This window comes from Eubalaena glacialis, chromosome 13 (assembly GCF_028564815.1).
Source record: "Eubalaena glacialis isolate mEubGla1 chromosome 13, mEubGla1.1.hap2.+ XY, whole genome shotgun sequence".
Taxonomy (NCBI): domain Eukaryota; kingdom Metazoa; phylum Chordata; class Mammalia; order Artiodactyla; family Balaenidae; genus Eubalaena; species Eubalaena glacialis.
The window spans coordinates 46,643,210-46,662,129 of record NC_083728.1 but is presented as its reverse complement, the minus strand read 5'-3'; the positions used below and the strand labels follow the sequence as shown (position 1 = coordinate 46,662,129).

At 36.1% G+C, this 18,920-nt stretch overlaps 1 protein-coding gene across 4 annotated transcripts in view; it reads left to right on the top strand.

The window, feature by feature from the left end:
* Positions 1 to 18,127, top strand: part of ESF1 (ESF1 nucleolar pre-rRNA processing protein homolog) — a 58,367-nt gene extending 40,240 nt beyond the window's left edge. For 2 of the 4 annotated variants that reach the window (XM_061208185.1, XM_061208186.1), the window contains exons 10-14: positions 4,624 to 4,745; positions 7,251 to 7,338; positions 14,089 to 14,171; positions 15,597 to 15,743; positions 17,362 to 18,127. In XM_061208185.1, coding sequence (XP_061064168.1) covers positions 4,624 to 4,745; positions 7,251 to 7,338; positions 14,089 to 14,171; positions 15,597 to 15,743; positions 17,362 to 17,655 — 734 coding nt within the window. In that variant the 3' untranslated portion in view covers positions 17,656 to 18,127. The remainder of the gene's footprint in view (positions 1 to 4,623; positions 4,746 to 7,250; positions 7,339 to 14,088; positions 14,172 to 15,596; positions 15,744 to 17,361) is intronic. The other 2 variants (XM_061208188.1, XM_061208189.1) reach the window with 1 other exon arrangement.
* The last annotated feature ends 793 nt before the right edge of the window (positions 18,128 to 18,920 follow it).

The following is an 18,920-nucleotide window of genomic DNA, read 5'->3' as shown; positions in this document are numbered from 1 at the left end:
TCTCACATACATAAAAAAGTGCCAGTTTCAGCCTATATCAGAAATCTTAAAACATGTATTTTGTTTTTATAAACGAAACCAGCCATAGTACCTAGTTGAGTTATTTTAAGTTATTCGTGTCCTGCCCCTTGAAGACTTTTCAAGATTTCAAATGAGCAAGTTCAGAAGAAATGTATATTCTTATTTTAGTGGATTTTGAAAGGATATTTAAAAGAATTTTTGTGTATGCAGACTGCCAAAATAAGTCTGAATGAATTGCGCTTAAATTATTATTGTTATAATTGAGTCATCTGTGTTCATGGTTGGTTTTAAAAGAGTTTTTCACCCCTTATTTGTAGGGTTATTGATGTTATTTTTAACTAATTCGGCAGTCCTTGACTATATGCTTAAATTTTTAAAAAACCAATGTGCAAAACTAGACATTTATAATGAAGTTTTTCAGTCACGTAGTGGCTGCTCTCAAATGAAGCTAAAAGTGTCTGAAGAATGTTCTTGTGCATATGCCAGGAAGCTTCTGGAATGGGCATATTTTTAAGAATTTAGAACGTAAACAGCTGTGATCCGTGGCAGGAGATTTAAATGACCTCATGATGACAGCAAGAACAAAGCATTTTTAAGTTATCGTGGTGGTGTGTTAATTCATTGCAATGTGTTTGTCATTCTACTATTTTGGTGTATTAAGTGAGAGCCATGCAAAAAATTACAGACTGTATTTAACTGAAGATACTATTTCTTGATTGTTGTAAACAAACTAAATACCAGAAAAATATTTCCCAAGAATGATATTTCATGAATTATTTAGAGCTATAGGTCCTAAAAAAAAAAAAAAAAAAATGCATGAACCACTTTGGGATAAAGGACATTTATTTAGATCCTAAAGTTTTGATTCATTTTCTGTTGGAGAGACTATGTTCCAAACATGAAAGATCAAACGGTTGGCTTGAAATAAGAATTCCTCCTTCAAGACAGATCAATTAAGTGCTTATTAAGTACTTACTATGTGTCTGGCACTATGCTAAATATTATGCAATACAAAAGAAGGTGACTTCAGCTGCCTTTGTTCTAGTTGGAAGAAAAGGCATACTCAGTTGAAACTTCTAAACAAAAAAAGACATTATTGTAATCAAGTACCAAACAAAAATAATACGTAATTTATGTGATACAAATAATGAAATAGCCCTTCTCTTCAGAAATGACCTCTAATGCTTAAAGAACAAGAAAGGGAGAATTGTTTCCAATCACCTGTCCTGAAACAGATCTATATCACCTTTTGGTTCCCTCAGAAACAACCTATGGTATCTTGAACTAATGGTGACTGAGGTTTGACTCAGTATCTTTTTCCTACTGTAACTGAGCATGACCCTATGGGACCTTCCCAAGACAGACCCCTCCCCCATGTCCTCTGCTTTAACTCCTCTCTGAAGTACCCAGATAACAGTATATAATGCACATTTCCTGAGTTGTTTTACAGATGCTAAAACCCCCACCAAATGGAAGAAATTAACTATTTGATGACCATGAGCACATAGCCCCCAGACCTACTGGTGCCTAAGGATTGATAATGTTAATCCCTGTGACAGTACCCTGTTACCTCACCATCAACCAATCAGAGAATTGTACACGAGCTGATCACATACCCTGGGATGCCTCTCGCTCACCTTGCCTTTAAAAATGATTTGCTGAAACCCATTGGGGAGTTCGGGCTTTTTGAGCATTAGCTGCCCTGGACTCCTTGTTTGGCGCCTGCAATAAACGCTGCACCTTCCTTCACAAAAAAATGAAGGAAGGGAAGGAGAGGGGAGGAAAAAGGGAAGGAAAGAAATGACTTCTAATCATTGTCTAGGACAGTGGTTCTCAACTAGGGGTGATTTTGCTCCTTAGAGGACATTTGGCAATTCTGGAGAGATTTTTTTATTTTCATAACTGGGGGCTACTGGCAGCTAGTGTGGATAGGCCAGATATATTGCTTAACATCCTATAATGCACAGTCCTTCACAACAAAGAATTATCTGGTCCAAAATGACAGTTGTACTGAAATGAGAAACCCTGGTGTAGAACCTACAAATGTCAATGATAAGTTTTGAAATAGTGGGAGATGGACTGCCGTCTTCCCCTAGACCTCTGTTGCCCTGGTAATGCTGTTTGCCTGAGGCCATTTGGATCCTTACATAGAAATGAGCATTGAGGATCTATAAACTTTTGAACATTGTATGCAAATTTTTCCAGTACAGTGTTTGAGATTCCATAGTTTTTTTTTTCTTTAACATTTTATTATTATTATTTTTTTAAATATTTATTTATTTATTTGGCTGCACCGGGTCTTAGTTGTGGCATGCGTGATCTAGTTCCCTGACCAGGGATCAAACCCTGGCCCCCTGCATTGGGAGCGTGGAGTCTTAACCACTGGACCACCAGGGAAGTCCCAGAGATTCCATAGTTTTTATCAAATTCTAAAGGTATCCATGTTCCCCAAAAATGTCAAGACCCAGTCACATGTGGAGTAGTTCATAGAGATTGAGACACATTCAGAACCAATGTTCTAGTCACCTAAAAGAAACAGTAACACCTTTCTTAGCATCATGCCGAGATAGAAGTAGAGTTTAAGTTTCAAGGATTAAAATTAACCAGAGAATACATTTTCGCGGGGGGAAAAAAACACTCTAAATATATTACTTAATTTAGTATTTTGGAGTAATAAAATCTTTCTTAATGTATGAGGAAATTAGAATACCTTAAGGATTATTATTTAAACATCATATTTAATAACACAATACTGTGCATTTAGAATTTGAGACTGGACTGTGTGCTGGCCCACAGGCATAATATATAAATTGTTTTATTTTGCTGTTCGAACTCAACTTGTTTTGTCAGGATTTGCTCCTTTCTCCCAAATGAGGATCCAAGTTTACATTTCCTAAGGTGCTATGTATCTGTTGATTCAGTCAGAGATCTGGACATGTTTTATACAGTTCACATTTCTCTTGAAAACTGTTTAGTAAATTGATTGTGTTTTTTTATAAGAAACGTTTTTGAATTGAGAGTTGTGTTTCTGATTTGGCATCCCGTAAATCAGAGAGTATCCCATAAATCAGGCATACCAGCAGTATGTCATGAAAACAAATCTACATAACCTTGAGTATGCATATACCGTAATACTTTTCTAACTTACAGAAATTTAGAGATTAAGTCTTGGCTTAAGAGCCAAAGAGGGGACCTTAGAGATCATCTGTTCCAGCTGTTTCATGCTATTCTTTGGGGCTCAGGACCCAAAGCACCACTTTTAGTTGTTTTGTGTATTTGGACTTCTGCCACATATTTTCTTTTAGGAGAAAAAAGGTGTATGTGGGAGGAGGGAGCTGCATGCTTCTGATCCAGACCAACCTCATTTTGCAGATAAGGAACCTGAGGCCCAAAGCTTTAGATTTTATTCGTGGGCTATAAGTTTCTTTATTTTAGATCAAACCAGCATTTCAGATGTATCTGGTAATAGTATAGAGGACAATTAGGAGTTAAAATTGTAGCTGTATAGCTTCCTAGTTGTGTGTTCTTAGGCAAGTTGCTGAACGTTCTCGGTCTCAGTATACTCATCAGGGGAAAGGGGAATTATTATATCCTTAGGGTGGTTTTCACGTTCTTAGAATTTAGAATGTATCTGGAAAGATGATCTGGATTGACCTTGTCTCTAGATTCATTCCATTAATTTTTTAATGGATTTTGTGTCCTCTAAATGTTAAAACTCCCTCTCCTCAAACCCAACCATGACCTCCCCAAAACCCTACGAAGTAAAACAAACATCTGTATTATCAAAGGGGATAACACAGTGGTCACATTTCCTTTACTTTGACAGTAATGAGGTCTTCATGAACTGATAGATCAGCCTTGGGGCCTTTTCTTTCTTCTCACCCCACTCTAGTTATTTCATAAGCCACCTAGACACATGAATCAGGAACTGCAGAATATAATGAACAAGGACCTTGAGAGATAACTACAAGAGCAAATAACATCATTGAAAGAACTTAAACATACAAGGTGGAATCTGAACTTGATACTCCTTTTGATCTTAAAGATGTGGATTCACAGAGTGAGTTCTTGAGGAGAAATTACAGGAATTCTTTCTTCCTGGGGTATTTCAACAGGGATTGCCTTACTAATCAATTTTTGTTAGTCACTTGTAGTTTCCAGGGAATACAGTCTTTTACTTGGGCAAAGAAGCAAGTAGAAATAATTATGTTAAAGACCACTTACCTTTGTTACCCAAGATTAATTAGTAGTCCTATCCTGAGAAGATTTTGTTCCAGAATTTTTCTTAGTGTCTCAAGCAATTCAGTTAAGTACAGAGAAATGAATTTTGAGCTTAAATAAGGGAGTTTTCTTTAGTGGCTTGACCATATATTTATTTGCTGAGTTGGTTTGTTTATTTTGGTTTGGTTAGGTTTATTGTCATTTGTTATTGGGAAATAGCTTTGATATAGATTGATACTACATTACTCTGTGACATTGTAGTGTTGCATTTTATCTTGTTACTCTAGTAAATATATGTAAATTACCTTTTTTGGTAAATTACATTTTTTAAGTGAATGAAGCTATAACATTTTAAACTAACCTATCTGTGTTTTTTCTTAGGCCTTAAAGAAAGTGCAGAAGAGATGGTCAGAAACAAATTGGAAGGAAAGGATAAACTGACCCCATGGGAACAATTTTTAGAGAAGAAGAAAGAGAAAAAAAGACTGAAAAAGAAACAAAAGGTATCAGTGATAATCATGACCAAATAATTATTGAGCAACCACTAAGTATCAGAAGGTACCAGGTGCTTGGCATCCAGTATCTCATAATGTGACCACTCACTACGGTGGGTGAAATGTTTTCTGCAAGGCTGCATAATGATACACGAAGCCTGTATCATTTAACCTAACTGCCTTGCTCTAATATTTTACATTTATTTGCTACCTAAATAAAATGCATAGTTTAGCTGATTTCTAGATGTAAGACAGTTTGATTCTATTCTGTGTTTTTGAGGAAGAGAGGTACATACAGACATTTTTGCTTGAGGATGTATACATAGAGAAATTTTCAACATGAATGAAATTTTTTCTTTGTATTTCCACTTCTCAAGCTGCTTTTTTCACTTTTCAATATTATTTTATTCTATAGATCTTTTAACATCATATTGTCATTAGATCCTTTTATCAAGGATATTTTCTCTGTGCTAATATGTTGTCTGTGAAAAATCTGATTTGACTCCTATCATTCAGGGATAACATCTTTCCAGAGTTAGAGTCCTTAGTAATAGCAGAGACCACTTAGGGTTTTTGCCAATAAGAATACTCTATCTTGTCAATGAAATGCAGCATTCTAGCACTGCATTTATTGTCTTAAGATGGTATCACTAATCACAGAATTTTACAACTTTTAGGAATCTTAAATGATTAGTTTTAGTCCAACCCTGCCGTTTTATAGTTGTAGAAAATTAAGTGATTCGTCTGAGGATACACAGCTTGTTAATGGCCAATCTGAGACCAGACTCCAGATCTCTTGCTCCAGTGCTCTTGCTACTGTATTGTGTTGTTTCTCTCTGTATGGTGTAAGCTTGTGCTTTTGGTACAAGAGCTGCAATATTGAAAGAGGGCTACAAAATTGAATGATGCAATGGAGTGATTTTTGAACTCCTGTTATACTCAGTGTTTCTGGAAATGGATAGTAAAATGAGGAAATGAGGTAAGAGCCCTGCCCCCATTGATATGCTGCCTCTCTCAGGCAGTAAAATATCTTTTAAATGGAATAATTCCACAAGTTATTAAACCATCAGTTTATTGGAAGACTTACAAACGGGTCTTTATGGGGTCAATAAAGTAGTCATTCTTTTCTGAGATCTTTAGCAGCTATTGTCTTTGATTTTCATTTGGTGCTTTGAGGTTATCTTTGCTTTAACGCTTTCCCTTCATTGGGCTTAGACTGGACTCATTTTATCAATAATATTAAAAATACATTGGTTGAGTGCCCAGTTTGTTCTAGACTCAGCTCTATACTGGACTTGGTGATTCCAGCCGATCTCTTCCATCTCCCCAGGTTCTTCACATATAGAAGAGTTTCAAGAATTCAAGTTAAAAATACTTTTTCCCCTTTTCCTCTTCGTGACTTCAATTTGATATTGAGAAATTATTACTAAAGAAATGAATACATGTTTATACGCCATAGTTGATATACTGTAATTTAGATCTAAAAAACAGTTTTAAAAAATGTGAATAAATATGTGGTTAGCTATATAAGTATTTCATAATCTTTGTTAGAAACATCGTATTACTGATGAATCGGTTGTAATAGTTTGGTGAAAAAATTCTTAGAAGCCCTTGTTCTTAAAAGGATAGTAATATCAAAATGAATATTCTTTAGAGCTTGGTGGGTCTTCTTCAGCATGTAGGATGATGTTTAGCAATGTGCATTCTAAATGTTTTTGTTGAAACGATTCATGTTTTAGATTCCTGGGGATAAACTCAATCTGGTTGGTCTGATCTCAGTTTGCATATGTTCTATGTATTTTATAGACTTGATTTTTAAAATTTAAATATACTAACTTAGTAAACTGTTCAGATTTGATTAGGGAAAATGTAACCAACAGATGTGCTTAAAAATAGCACAAAAGTTTTCATGAGTGGATTATAGATAAAACAAGGTAATTGTTGAAATTGGGTGATGAGAACAGGAAGTTCATTATCATTTTCTTTAAATAACCGCAGGTGAATTGCTTTAATGATTTAAAAGATAACCCACAATGCAGTACTTCAAGCTATTGATAATCACTGTCATTTCTCAGTTTTGTGAGACATGAGGCAGGCCACCTCTCTTCACTGTTCACCCATCTAAAAGTATTCTTCTCCTTGAATGTCTGTATTTTATTTTTGCCTCTTCTGGCACTTCCTATCTTGAATTACTATTACTATATATATATCTGTTTATGTGTCTATAACTTCTTTTAATAGATTGTAAAATTTTTGAAGACAAAAACCATGAATCTGATAACTTTCATTTCTCTCAAAAGCCCTACATAGTTCCTGCATTTATTAAGTATTCCATAAGTATTTGTTTGACAAACAGAAGAGTTACTCAGGAGTTATTTTATAAACTGATCCATTTAAAAAACTACTTTAATTTTAGATTGAACTGCTTGATTTAAAAAAAGTACAGTTTTTCTTCACGCTTATATATTTTGGTCCTTATAATAAACTGTATGTATTTTTATATTCAACTTTAAGGCTCTTGCTGAAGAGGCCAGTGAAGATGAAGTTCCCTCTGATGTTGATATGAATGACCCATACTTTGCTGAAGAAGCTAAAAAAATAGGTAAGCCAGCCCATATTTGTAGTTTTCACTTGGAATCTAAAGTCCTCCTGTGTGTGCCTATTCACACATACTCTTTTTCCTTCTAATAAACACTTTGTTTCACTAAAAAAATAAAAATAAAAAAATAAAATTCCTAGAATTTGTATAGCTCCCTAGTGGCTTATAAGCAAGTTTGTCCTGTGGGATGTAACCATTGATAGGATTAGGAGGGGTCAGCATGCCCCCTGAACATACAAGAAATACTTTCATTATAGGAAGCTTTGGGTAATATGATTCATTTAACAGTTTACTGGAGATGCCTTTCTGGGAAATATCCTTATAGACAGATTGACTATAAAAGGATGAGGAAAAAAAGGAAGTCATATTTTTGAGTGCTTTCACTGCTTTTTTATAACACATCCATTCTACATCTCTCTTTGCACAGGCTATGAAGAATTGAAAGCATGGAATAAATTTGTTTATATATTTGTGGATATGTGTATAATTTTTTTTAATTTTTACATGATTTACATGTGTGAAACAGGGTTTCATACATAGTATGAAAGCTTTTCGGCTCAAATAGACAAAAGCATCTATGTTTCATTTTATCCCTTTTTCATTTATTCTGCTTCATTATTAGCTTCATTGTAGCTGAAAGCCAGCTTCCTCCCCTTTTTCCTTGAATCCCTAAACTATCAGGTATCTGATTTCCTATATCCAGGGAGCTTTGTTTCCATTGCGCATGCACCAGTCATTCTTTCCTGAATGCTTTCATTCTTACCTTTTTGGTATGTATAAATGTGTGTGTGTATAAACGTATGTGGTAAGGTTCAGGCCATACTTGGACAAGTCAGTGCAGGACCACTGTAAGCATTTTCCATTTGTTCTCATGCATTTTGCCTTCCCCTGCTCTGCATACCACACACATGAACCCCAGAGGCTTGGTCCTGGAGCACCTCCAAGCTGGCATTGTAAAGAGAAGGATTTTATGAAGTTTCCCTGCTTCTTGTCCCTTGTGACTAGTGGGCCAGAATAGTTCTCAACAGGAATGTCAAAATTGCTCAAAATTATTTCCTGGTTGTTATAGCCTTTTATCACTGACATTCTGTTGGTGAAAAGGAGATCAAGATGAATAAAGTCTATTATAGGATGTGAGATTCTTAGGAATTGGAAAGGGAAATGGAAACAGCATATTCTGCTTTTTATCATACCTGAGCAGTCATTTCTAGAAGATGATGGATTTTAGCCTTATCCTCCGATTTCAGGAAACCAAGTTTATAACAGAGAAATGCGAAACATTATAGTTTCCTTGTTCTCATTCCAAAGTGCTTCATTTGGCATGTGAAATCTGGTCAAACTGCAGAACTCGGGGTGGGATTCAAAGAGTAAGTTAAATAGCTTGGTGGCTTGGGTAGCTTGTTTCTTGTAATCAGCACATTTAAATTGTGAATAGTTTTCCCTAAAGTTAGTATCAGACGTTCCAAGGGAAAATGCAGATAACGTTTGCTTGCTTTCGATATACTTTTGATTTCAGCATACTTCCTAGGAATAATTATTTATATCTGGGCTTAAGCTGTTTTCTTTTAAGGAAAAAGAAATACAAAAGAGTGAATTTTTTTTTTTTAAGATAAAGTTAGTACTAAAAAATGGTATCTTGACATGTTTATCCATTCTATCAATAAATATTTTTGAGTGCCTACCAGGTGCCGAGCGCTCTGCTAGGCTAGAGATACAGCACTAATAATACAAGCTAAGTTACATCCTTTAAGTAGGTTATAGTTTTAGGGAAGACATGCTAAACAGGTAAACAAATAAGAATATTAGGAGAATATGATGAGTGTTTTAAAGGAACTAATAAATAGGGTAATATAGAGCATATAACTGGGAGGAAGAAGGAGAGTAGCTTTCTTTGTATAGGGTGGGCAAAGCAAGCTTCTCTGAGATGGTGACGTTTGAGCTGAGACCTGCAGAATGAGAAGGAGTTGGGCAGAGAGAGCTGGGGGAAGAGCGTTGCAAATGAGCGGAAAATGGGTAGAACAGCTATGAGGTGAGAAAGAACTGGTGTCAGAAAAATTGAAAGACACCAGTGTGGCTGGAGCATGGTCAGAGGGGCAGTTTGGTATAAGGCCAGGCTGGGACACAGGATTGACCCTGCAGGGCCTTGTGACACGGCGACAAATTTGGATTTTACTCTACTGACAGTGGGAAGCCGGTGAAGGGTCTTAAAGCAAGGATGTGACGTGTTGTGGTATGCATTTTAACATACTACTCTGGGTCCTGCAAAGAGAACAGATTGGAGAAAGGCGTTGGTGAGAGCTGAGAGACCAGGCTTTTGTAGAGGTCTAGAGGTGATGGTTGGTCTAGACAGCACGACAGTAATGGAATTGGAAGGAGAAAAGTAAGTGGGATTCTAGATATATTTTGGAGGTAGACTTGCCAATTTTTTTATTTGGATAAGGAAGGCATTTAGCATAACTCCTAGATTCTGACTTAGGAATCGGTAGCCTTTAAATAGTATTTCAAACCATGGAACGAGGGGTAGAAAGTATTGGTAAGAGAGGAAGGTACAGGTTTGGGCTCTGAGGTCAGGAGCCTGCGTAAGGTACTCTGTCCTCCTGGAGAAGGTACTACCTGGAAGGTAGGGGGAAAGTTTATGAAACAGAAGGAACGGCCATGAAATAGGAGGAAAAGCATTAGTGTTTGGAAGGGTGTATAGGTCAGCTCCACGGTTGAGCAGGACAGAGACATTTTAAGCCAGGACACCTTTGCCCTAGGCAATCCCAGAGCTAAACTTACACACTCTTCAAAATGTGGAGGAATTGAGTTCACTTACTGATGCCAGACCTGGTGTTTGGCTCGGGTTAGGAGCCAATATGAGTACTAGAAATCTTTACTAATTTTTCCTTTTATTTTTTACCCCCTACACTGTAAATTTGCTATAATTTTGCTATGTTTTTTAAAGTGCAAACTCAATATTAGATGAGAGTTTTGAAAATGTACTTCTAGAATGAGTTAAAAGTTATTTTTTCTTGTAGAAATGAAGTATTGGAAAAATTTGCTTAGTGCTATCTAATTACATAAACTGAAAGATTTTGTTTTTGAAGAAGTATGAGTGAAATAAAGTACATCACATGTTAAATATACCCTATTAGAATGTATCCTTTGTCTTGACAACTTTAGATATTTGATAAACCACCATGAAAATCTAATAATAAGGCACACATATTTGATTCATTCAGCCAGTATGCTGGGTGCTTACAGTATACTGCTCATATGTAGTTTTACAGTTTACAAATGCTCTTATATGCATTCTGTCCTCTAATCCAAACTTTAGCCCACTTTATAGAGGAGTGAACTGAAAACGTGGTTGGATTGCACAAGGGCCAGTTGTAGATGGTAGAACCTGAATCCTAATGGCTCCCTTTTACTTTTTGTAACTCTACAAGTGCATTGTGAAGACCAAAGCCAGAGCCAGGATCCATATGTATAAGAGCTGGACACAAGGACTTGCTGGCTTTCCAAGCAAAGCCAGAATGCCTCGGTCCAGAGGAAGATTAACAAACTGTATTATCTGATGATGGACAAGTGATCTTGGGTGCAGGAACTTGCTGCTAAAGAGTAAATTGCTAGGGGGCTTACCACTCCTGTCTGGTCAGTACAGAGAGCAGTCTGCCCTCCAGTGAATTCTCTTAACTGCTGTCTCACAAGAAGTGCTCAACTGAACACTCTGGAAGAACTTTTTTATGGGAACAATTTCTCTGACATTACAAGTAATGGAAAATGGAATTTCTTTTACAGATATTCCTTTTACAGATCAATTGTTCGCAACACATCTTTTTTCCATGGATGTATTCTGTTACATTTTTTTGCTTAAAGGGATAGTGGCCTCGGTAAGGCTTGATTAGATTTTTTTTTTTTAACTGTAAAACCCTAACACCCGATTTCAAGTCTCTGTTAATATTCAGCTTATTAGAATCATCTGTATGTCCTTTTTGCCACAGTCCCAGGAGATGTGGACTCTTACTTGCCAAAAGATTCACTGAAAAATAAAGATAACATTTCAGAACAGGGACTTTCATTTCCCTAGTACTGTTCACTAAATTAGGTCTGAAAGCTTTCCAAAGGGAAAATGCTTTTTTTAAAAAATAAATATATGCCCACCTAATATGATCTTGTTAACAGTGCAGAAAGGGTCTCTACACATTATTTATCTTCTGACTAAACAGTTCAATGTAGCACACAGTAAATTCTTCATGAGCAAAGAAATTTTCATTACACTAAAATTGGATATCATTTTTAGCCCCGACCATCTTGGAGATTTTTTTCCTCTCTTGCTGCAGTCTTCCTTTCAAGTTTATTTTTATGGCTTTTCACCAGGTTGTTATAAAATCCGGAACAGTTCATTGTGGGCTCTTTGAAATTATTTCCCACAGCTGTATGTGAAGATCTTTATCTCCTTTATGTATTAATCATATACAGCCTGATTTTTTTCCCCTGCCACAGAATGATCTTCTGCATATGTCACTTGTCCATTCACTTCAAAAGGAGCTCTTGCCTTAAGAGAGCAGAGGTAAACTTAGGGTGTGGGAGTCAGACCCTAAGAAAGTGGAACCTTGATGATATTTATATGTGTAAATACGTGCACATACTTTATAACAGAGAAAAGGTTATAATCTTAAAGCAGATACATCATTCCCTGAAAAACATTTGAGATAGGAGCCCTATCTCACTTAGGGGAAGGGCTACGTACAATGGTATTTCTTCTGAAAAGTGCAGACAGACACCTTGGTAGCAGTGAGGGGTGAACGAGGCCACACTTATGTGCAGATGTGTTCTCTCAGCTGGGCAGGGCTGCCTTAGTGCAGCAGGGCTAGTGCACGTGGAGCAGCTTCTAAAGCTTCTCTCCACTTCCTGTTATCCCCCATTAGCTGCGGTTGTTCAACCATCATTATATGTTCTGAATTTTGTTCTGAACTCACCTTGAGACAAATTGCTTAACCTCTCTGTGTTTCAGTTTCCTCACCCACAGGGTGAAGATTGTAATAAATAACAGAATCTACCTCATAGCATTGTTGTGAGGACTAAAGCAGTTCCTATATAAAAGGGAATAACACAGCAGTACTTTCTGGTGCCTAGTAAGTGCTGTAGAAGCATTAATTGTTGTTAATACTTTAGAGACCATTGGTTTCTCTGCATTTGGAAGGACAGAACTCAACTTATCCAAATAAGACAGTGTCCAGCAGCTCAGAGAAGGTTGAGATTGTGTAATAACATTCTAGAGTAACAGAACATGTCTTTGTGGATTCTGAACCTTCTTACTCTTCAGAGTAGTTCTTCATACTTTGACACCAATTCTCCCTGAACCCCTCCCAACAGACACAAAAAAAGGAAGAAAAATCAAAGCATCTGCGTGATCACCAAGGAACCCAAGATATCTTATATATGTGTAGTCAGACTATTATAACAGTGATAGCAAGCAGTTGATAGCACCATGTGCCAGACATTAACTAAGCTCTTAAAATTTTTTAGTGTATTTAGTCCTCACAATAACCCTAGGAGGTAGGTGCAAGTATTATAATCCCCACTTTACAGATAAGGACACAAGCACAAACTGCTACAGCTAGAATGTAGTTGAGCCAGAATTTAAACCCAGGCCAGCTGCTCCCGAGTCAAGTGCCCTTAACTGCCGTGTGTTACTGCCTCTTGTTCAGGACGAGAGCATCTCCTCATCTAACACCTTGTGGTCTCCAGAAGTCCCTGAGTCCCTGAAAATATAGTCAGTTTTCTAATCAGGAGCCAGTTTTACCATGAGTAATTTTGTTTAATAATAATAGAACTAGAAAGTTAAACAAAGATCAAGTTTGTCTTTAGAGAAAGAGAAGGGGTTTTGTTACACTTTTACTTACAGGTAGTTATTGTCAAATTGTCATTATAGAGATGAATTTTTCATTTTGCTGATGAGTTTTAAGAGTTTATATATTAAAATTACCTGTATTTTGTTTTTTTTCCCTTTGTGATTTCTCCTATTATTCTTATGCTAAGAAAACATTCCTTCTATTTAAGATCAGGTAGCTGTTCCCCTGTATTTTCTCATAGGGTTTTTTTTCCTAATGTTTAACTCTTTAATACATCTGCATTTTATTTTCCTGTACATTATGCGATGCATCTATAGCTCAAATTTTTTTTTGCAGAATAAAACAAATTGCCTAGCACCAGTTATTGAATAATCCTTTCTTTTTCCAGTGATGTATGATGCTACATTTTATTACATACTAAGCCAACTGTTCTGTTTTTCTCATTATGTAGTACAGTGTTTTTGTTTTCACTTTGTAGTACAGTTTAGCACACTGTATTACATGTATATCAAATCTATCTTGTTAATCTTTGTAAAGATTTCCTTGAATAGAATTTTATTAAATGTATATATTTTGTCATGAGTGGATGTTGAATTTTATCAAGTACGTATTCTATATCTGTTGAAATTATCTTATGATTTTTCTTTTTTAGCTGATGTATATATAATTATACATTACTCAGAAGAAATTCCTTCTTTGTAATATTCACTCATCCCATCCAGACTATTATTATTCCATTCATACCCATAGTCATCTCAGTAATATTTTTTTTACTTTCTTTAGTTTCTATATATTTATTGATAGATACCTTGCATTTTTGTTATAAACAAAATTTTTAAAAGAAAATAGTATAAACAGATTGTTGCTGTGATAGTCTTATAATTTTTAACCCTCCTATGTTGGTTTGTTGTGCCAGGTATAAAAGAAAAGAAGAAATCAACAAAATCTGCAAAAGATGGCACATCTCCAGAGGAACAAGCTGAACTAGAAAGACAAAAGGTAAAACATGGTCATGGTTACATGCTTAGTGGATAATTGATATGTACAGTTCAAGTGAAGTTATCCATATGTTTCCAGTATCCCTAATAAAAAAAAAATAACTGATTTTAGTTATGAATTTATAAATAAGAATTTCAACAGCATAGGTTTTAAATGTCATCTTTTTACCAAATTTCTCCAACTAGTATCCAACTAGTACAAAGTTAAAATTTACCTCAAACCCAAGGCATGTCCCTTTGTGATTAAGAGCAAAATATCTTATTATTAAAAACCCTTACTGTAACTGAGACCAAAAACAAATAGTACTATTAAAACCTTAAAATAATAATGCCATAATTTTTAATTCAATCTGATCTGTAATACAGGGTTTGCTTTATGGCTTGTTCAATGCTCATTTCTCTCTTTTTATTATTGAAAATAACATAAATTTAGTGTACAAAATTAGTCTTTCTTGGAAGTGTAGTAAACTTTATGCTTCAGTGCCTCCTAAAGATCCATGGCACAGAGTAATATGTATTTTTGCTGAGACAGGAATTGGAGTCAACAGTGTTCACAAGACTGATGTTCATAGCACTGTCTAGGAGGGAGCCTGACTGGTCACCTAAACTCTGCATCTTAACGCATGTTTTACTGCATATGCAGTAATGTTCACAGAGTTAAGGAGCAAAAGAAAACCTTTCTTTTGTAGAAAATGGCTCTAAAAAGAAAGCCAACTGCAGGTACCAGTGGTGGAAAGGAGACATAATTAAAGCAGTCTAAAGCGGTAATGGAGGAGGATTCACAGGAATCTCATAGCACACTCTGTATTTTCTCTAGTGTACATGGTTGTTTACTTGATACTTGAAGGTTTGCATTTAATCCCATGGTCAGTAGAAAATACCTATTTAGTGGAAACAAGCATTATATTAGATTACAGAAGCAAATATTAAGATCCTGCCTTCATAGAAATGTGTCAACATTGAAAAAGTAAAGGCCAAAAAAAAGCAAAAGGAAAAAGGAATTCCTTGTTCCTAAAGCATGTTTGGAAAGTCTAGTTTGTATCACAAAATACTACATGTTTGCTAGATTTAGTGTCTGCTTAAAAAGAACAAACTGAAAATGAGAAATTTTTATTTGGGGGACTTGAGGACTCTTATTTCTACAGCCTACTAACCAGTTACACTAGGTGAAATATGGTCCGGTTTTTAGATAAAGCTTCCTGCTGTCAGTGATGTTGCTTCTAAAAATTATACCCATTACTGTATGGAGATCTCTGGGTTTCGTTTTGAGTTCTGGTAATCCACAATCAGTTTACGGATGACAGGTGTTATCCCAGAGCATTGGTGGCTCGATTCTCCTTTCCTGGGGGGATGTCTGTGCCATATACTCCTGTTTGGGGAAAGAAAAGCACTGTTGTATATTTGTACTCTTTTTTTCTCTCCACAGGCTGAAATGGCTTTGCTCGTGATGGATGAGGAGGAAGAGAGCAAGAAACACTTCAATTATAACAAGATTGTGGAGCACCAGAATCTGAGCAAAAAGAAGAAAAAACAGCTTATGAAGAAGAAGGAATTATTGGAGGATGACTTTGAGGTAACCAGGGACAAAAGTCATTGTCCTCTTAAAGCTGGTGTTAAATCTAAAGTCAGCTCTGGAGATAAAAATTGAGCATCTTAGGAAGGGCCCATAGTGGAGCCAAAGCTACCGTCTTTCAGTCCAACACAGCCAGTTCATCCCTGGGGTGTTTCTTTGGTTGAGCACCAGGTGATGTAGTTGGCTTCTATTTTGGTAGCCATGTTTGCACCAAAATATGTAGCTTTTAGTGTTCGAATCACATGCACTGTGATGCTCACACCGGGAAAGTTCTGCATCATTAAGCCTGACTGAGAAATAGCAGGTTCACATCACATCGCGTCACACTCTGTGTGCAAGGGCCAGTGCAGTAGGCCATGCTTTTTTAATTGCTATGTTTCTTGTTTCCATCGCTCCCTCTTTTCCCTCTTTTTGCTAAGTACATATTTCTAGTGGCCACACAATCCCCATGCATGAGTTTGAACCCTGTACAGAAAACCTACAACAGCTGTCAGGAACTATTTGATGACTTCCATCCATTAGCATGGAACAATAGACCCAGAAGAAGATGGGAGAGATTTTGAAGTTGATTAGAGAATTGAGAGGGGCGTACAGATAACTTCTAAGTAGCGTGGAGAGGGACTTTGAAACCACTGTGTAGCTCCGGTTTCTGTTAAGTCAGCTCCATGTGTGGTACTGTTCCACTGAACTTTTTGGTGAATTGATTTTCTTATGAAAAGTTAAAAACAAAGAATGATTTGTAGTCAGATCTTCTATTATGAGAACTGACTCCACACACTAATCATCATGCATAAAAACATTTTTCATGAGTGTTGTGGTGGTGGTGGTGGTATCATGTCTGTTGTCCTTACTATAACTAAGTAACTCTACAGTCCATCTCCGGGTGGACTCATTTTTCCCATGGGAATGATGGGTGGCAGTGAGTCATGCTCCCTTTCTGGCTGGTCACCCCTGTGCCTGGCAATACTTGAAGACCTGGCTGGAGTTAAGGGTACACTCTTAACATGTAGGACCACAGTGTTTTTGTAGAAAGATAAAGGATAAATTCGGGGCTTGTATCTGACTGGATCTTGGTCTCAGGGGTGCCATTTTTCCCATTTTGATCTTTAAATCTTTTGCTGTATGAATCACCCTCAGTAGCTGCTCACTTTAGCACGAAGGTTGAAAAAACGTTTAATGTACTCAGAATGCAATGACTGCATAAAACTCCAGCAGGAGATACCATCGCTGGCTTAATTATCCCAGCCAGAAAGAGGTTTCACACTGTAAGCGTGGAGGAGCCTGCCTACTCCAGTGGTCACTCCTCCCCTCCTCCAGACGCTCAGTCTAAGTGGCTGGTGTCGTTCCAGGCCATTGTATGCATAGACTATGATAGTTCCCTTTCAAGGATATTGTCATTGTGTGATTAAAAACAGTGTGCCCTGCACATTGTGGTTCAGGAATAAACCTTAAAACTCCATTGAAGATCTGTGGGAGAACAATTTTCTAATGAATCAATGCAAAATGCCCACGTTTGTATTTTATATAATCAATTCACTTACTTTCGAAATTTGGTCCCATTTCTGGGCCTTTTGGTTTACTAATTTTATTTATTTATGTTTTCCTTTTGGATTTGCAGGTCAATGTTAAGGATGCACGGTTTCAGGCAATGTATACTTCCCACTTGTTCAATTTGGATCCTTCAGATCCTAATTTCAAGAAAACAAAAGCTATGGAAAAAATCCTTGAGGAGAAAGCACGTCAGAGAGAACAAAAAGAACAAGAACTTACTCAGGCAATAAAGAAAAAAGAGAGTGAAATTCAGAAGGAATCACACAAGAGATCCATTGATCCTGCCTTGTCAATGTTGATTAAATCTGTAAAAAACAAAACAGAGCAGTTTCAAGCAAGAAAAAAGCAAAAAGTCAAATAGGTGGATGTTGTTTCTTTTTGGATTGAGAATGTATAAAGTATACAGAAGTGGTGGAAGGAATACTTATTGGGAACAGTGCTATACCTTTCAAGGATGTGAATAAAAACTGACCGTTGTAAAATTTATTTTCCGTATATAACAGTTAGACCTAATTGTGTATGATTGATAGATTTGTACTGTGTATTTCCACAGATTAATCATAATTAATCCAGATTATAGGATGTATAAAATTTTTATATTTATTACTCTGTTAGCTTTTTTTAAAGACTGTTTCCAATTCTATGTAAAAAATAGAGGAGTGCCCAAGTCTTAAGTCTGAATAAGAGTTAGGAACGACTTGAAAATATGTATATGCAATACATTAATTTATCTGGAAGCAGGAGGCAGATTTAGATACTTGTTTAGATAATTTATATTTCTAGCCATAATGAATAGAAACCAATAACTTTCTTTGTTGTTTGGTCATGTTTATTATAGTTTGTTTATTAATTTGAAAATAAAAATTTTTATTATTTTGTATAGCACTGAATTATTTCATTTTATTCACCTCCAGTAAACTACTCTCTGGAAAAATATCTGAAAAACTGACTAACTCTTTAAGAGGACAACTCCATGGAAAGGCAGTTCCAGGTTTGCATTGTTCATAATTATATTTGAAATGTTCGTGAGCTCTGCAGTGATTTTTATGTTTGTAGTAACAGAAAATTCTTCTGTCTGCCCTTCAGAGTTTTGGAATGCTTAGAAGGATGGGTATGCTGCTGTAGAGTTTAAGGAATCTTAATTCTTTTTAAAATTAAATTAAAACACACCTTCAAAGCCTTAATGCTCCTGGATTTCATCTGGTCTAGGTTTTGTAAACTATTAACTGACCACTTAGAAGAATTAGGTGTGCTGTATAAATAAATGAAAATAAAAACCAAGATAGTCACTTGGAATGAATGATAAATATGGTAGCTTCTGAAAGGCAGTAGGAGTTTGGCCAGGTTTGTGGTTAATAGTAAACTTGACATTATTGGTACAAAAATTCAAGCCTGCCAATGTAGTATGTTTTCAAGAATAAAAGGATGTAAGACTCAGAATGATATCAAGATAATAAGGGCATATAAACAGTCTCTGAAAGGGGAAGGAAAAAAGAGGATATCTAAAATTGCTCATAATAACAGAAAAATGCAGAGTATTGTGCGGGGAATGGTGTTCTTATCATAAAGTGCTAATAACATTGTTAGGTAATTCAGCCAGATAAAGCAGTATTTATGTACTCATCA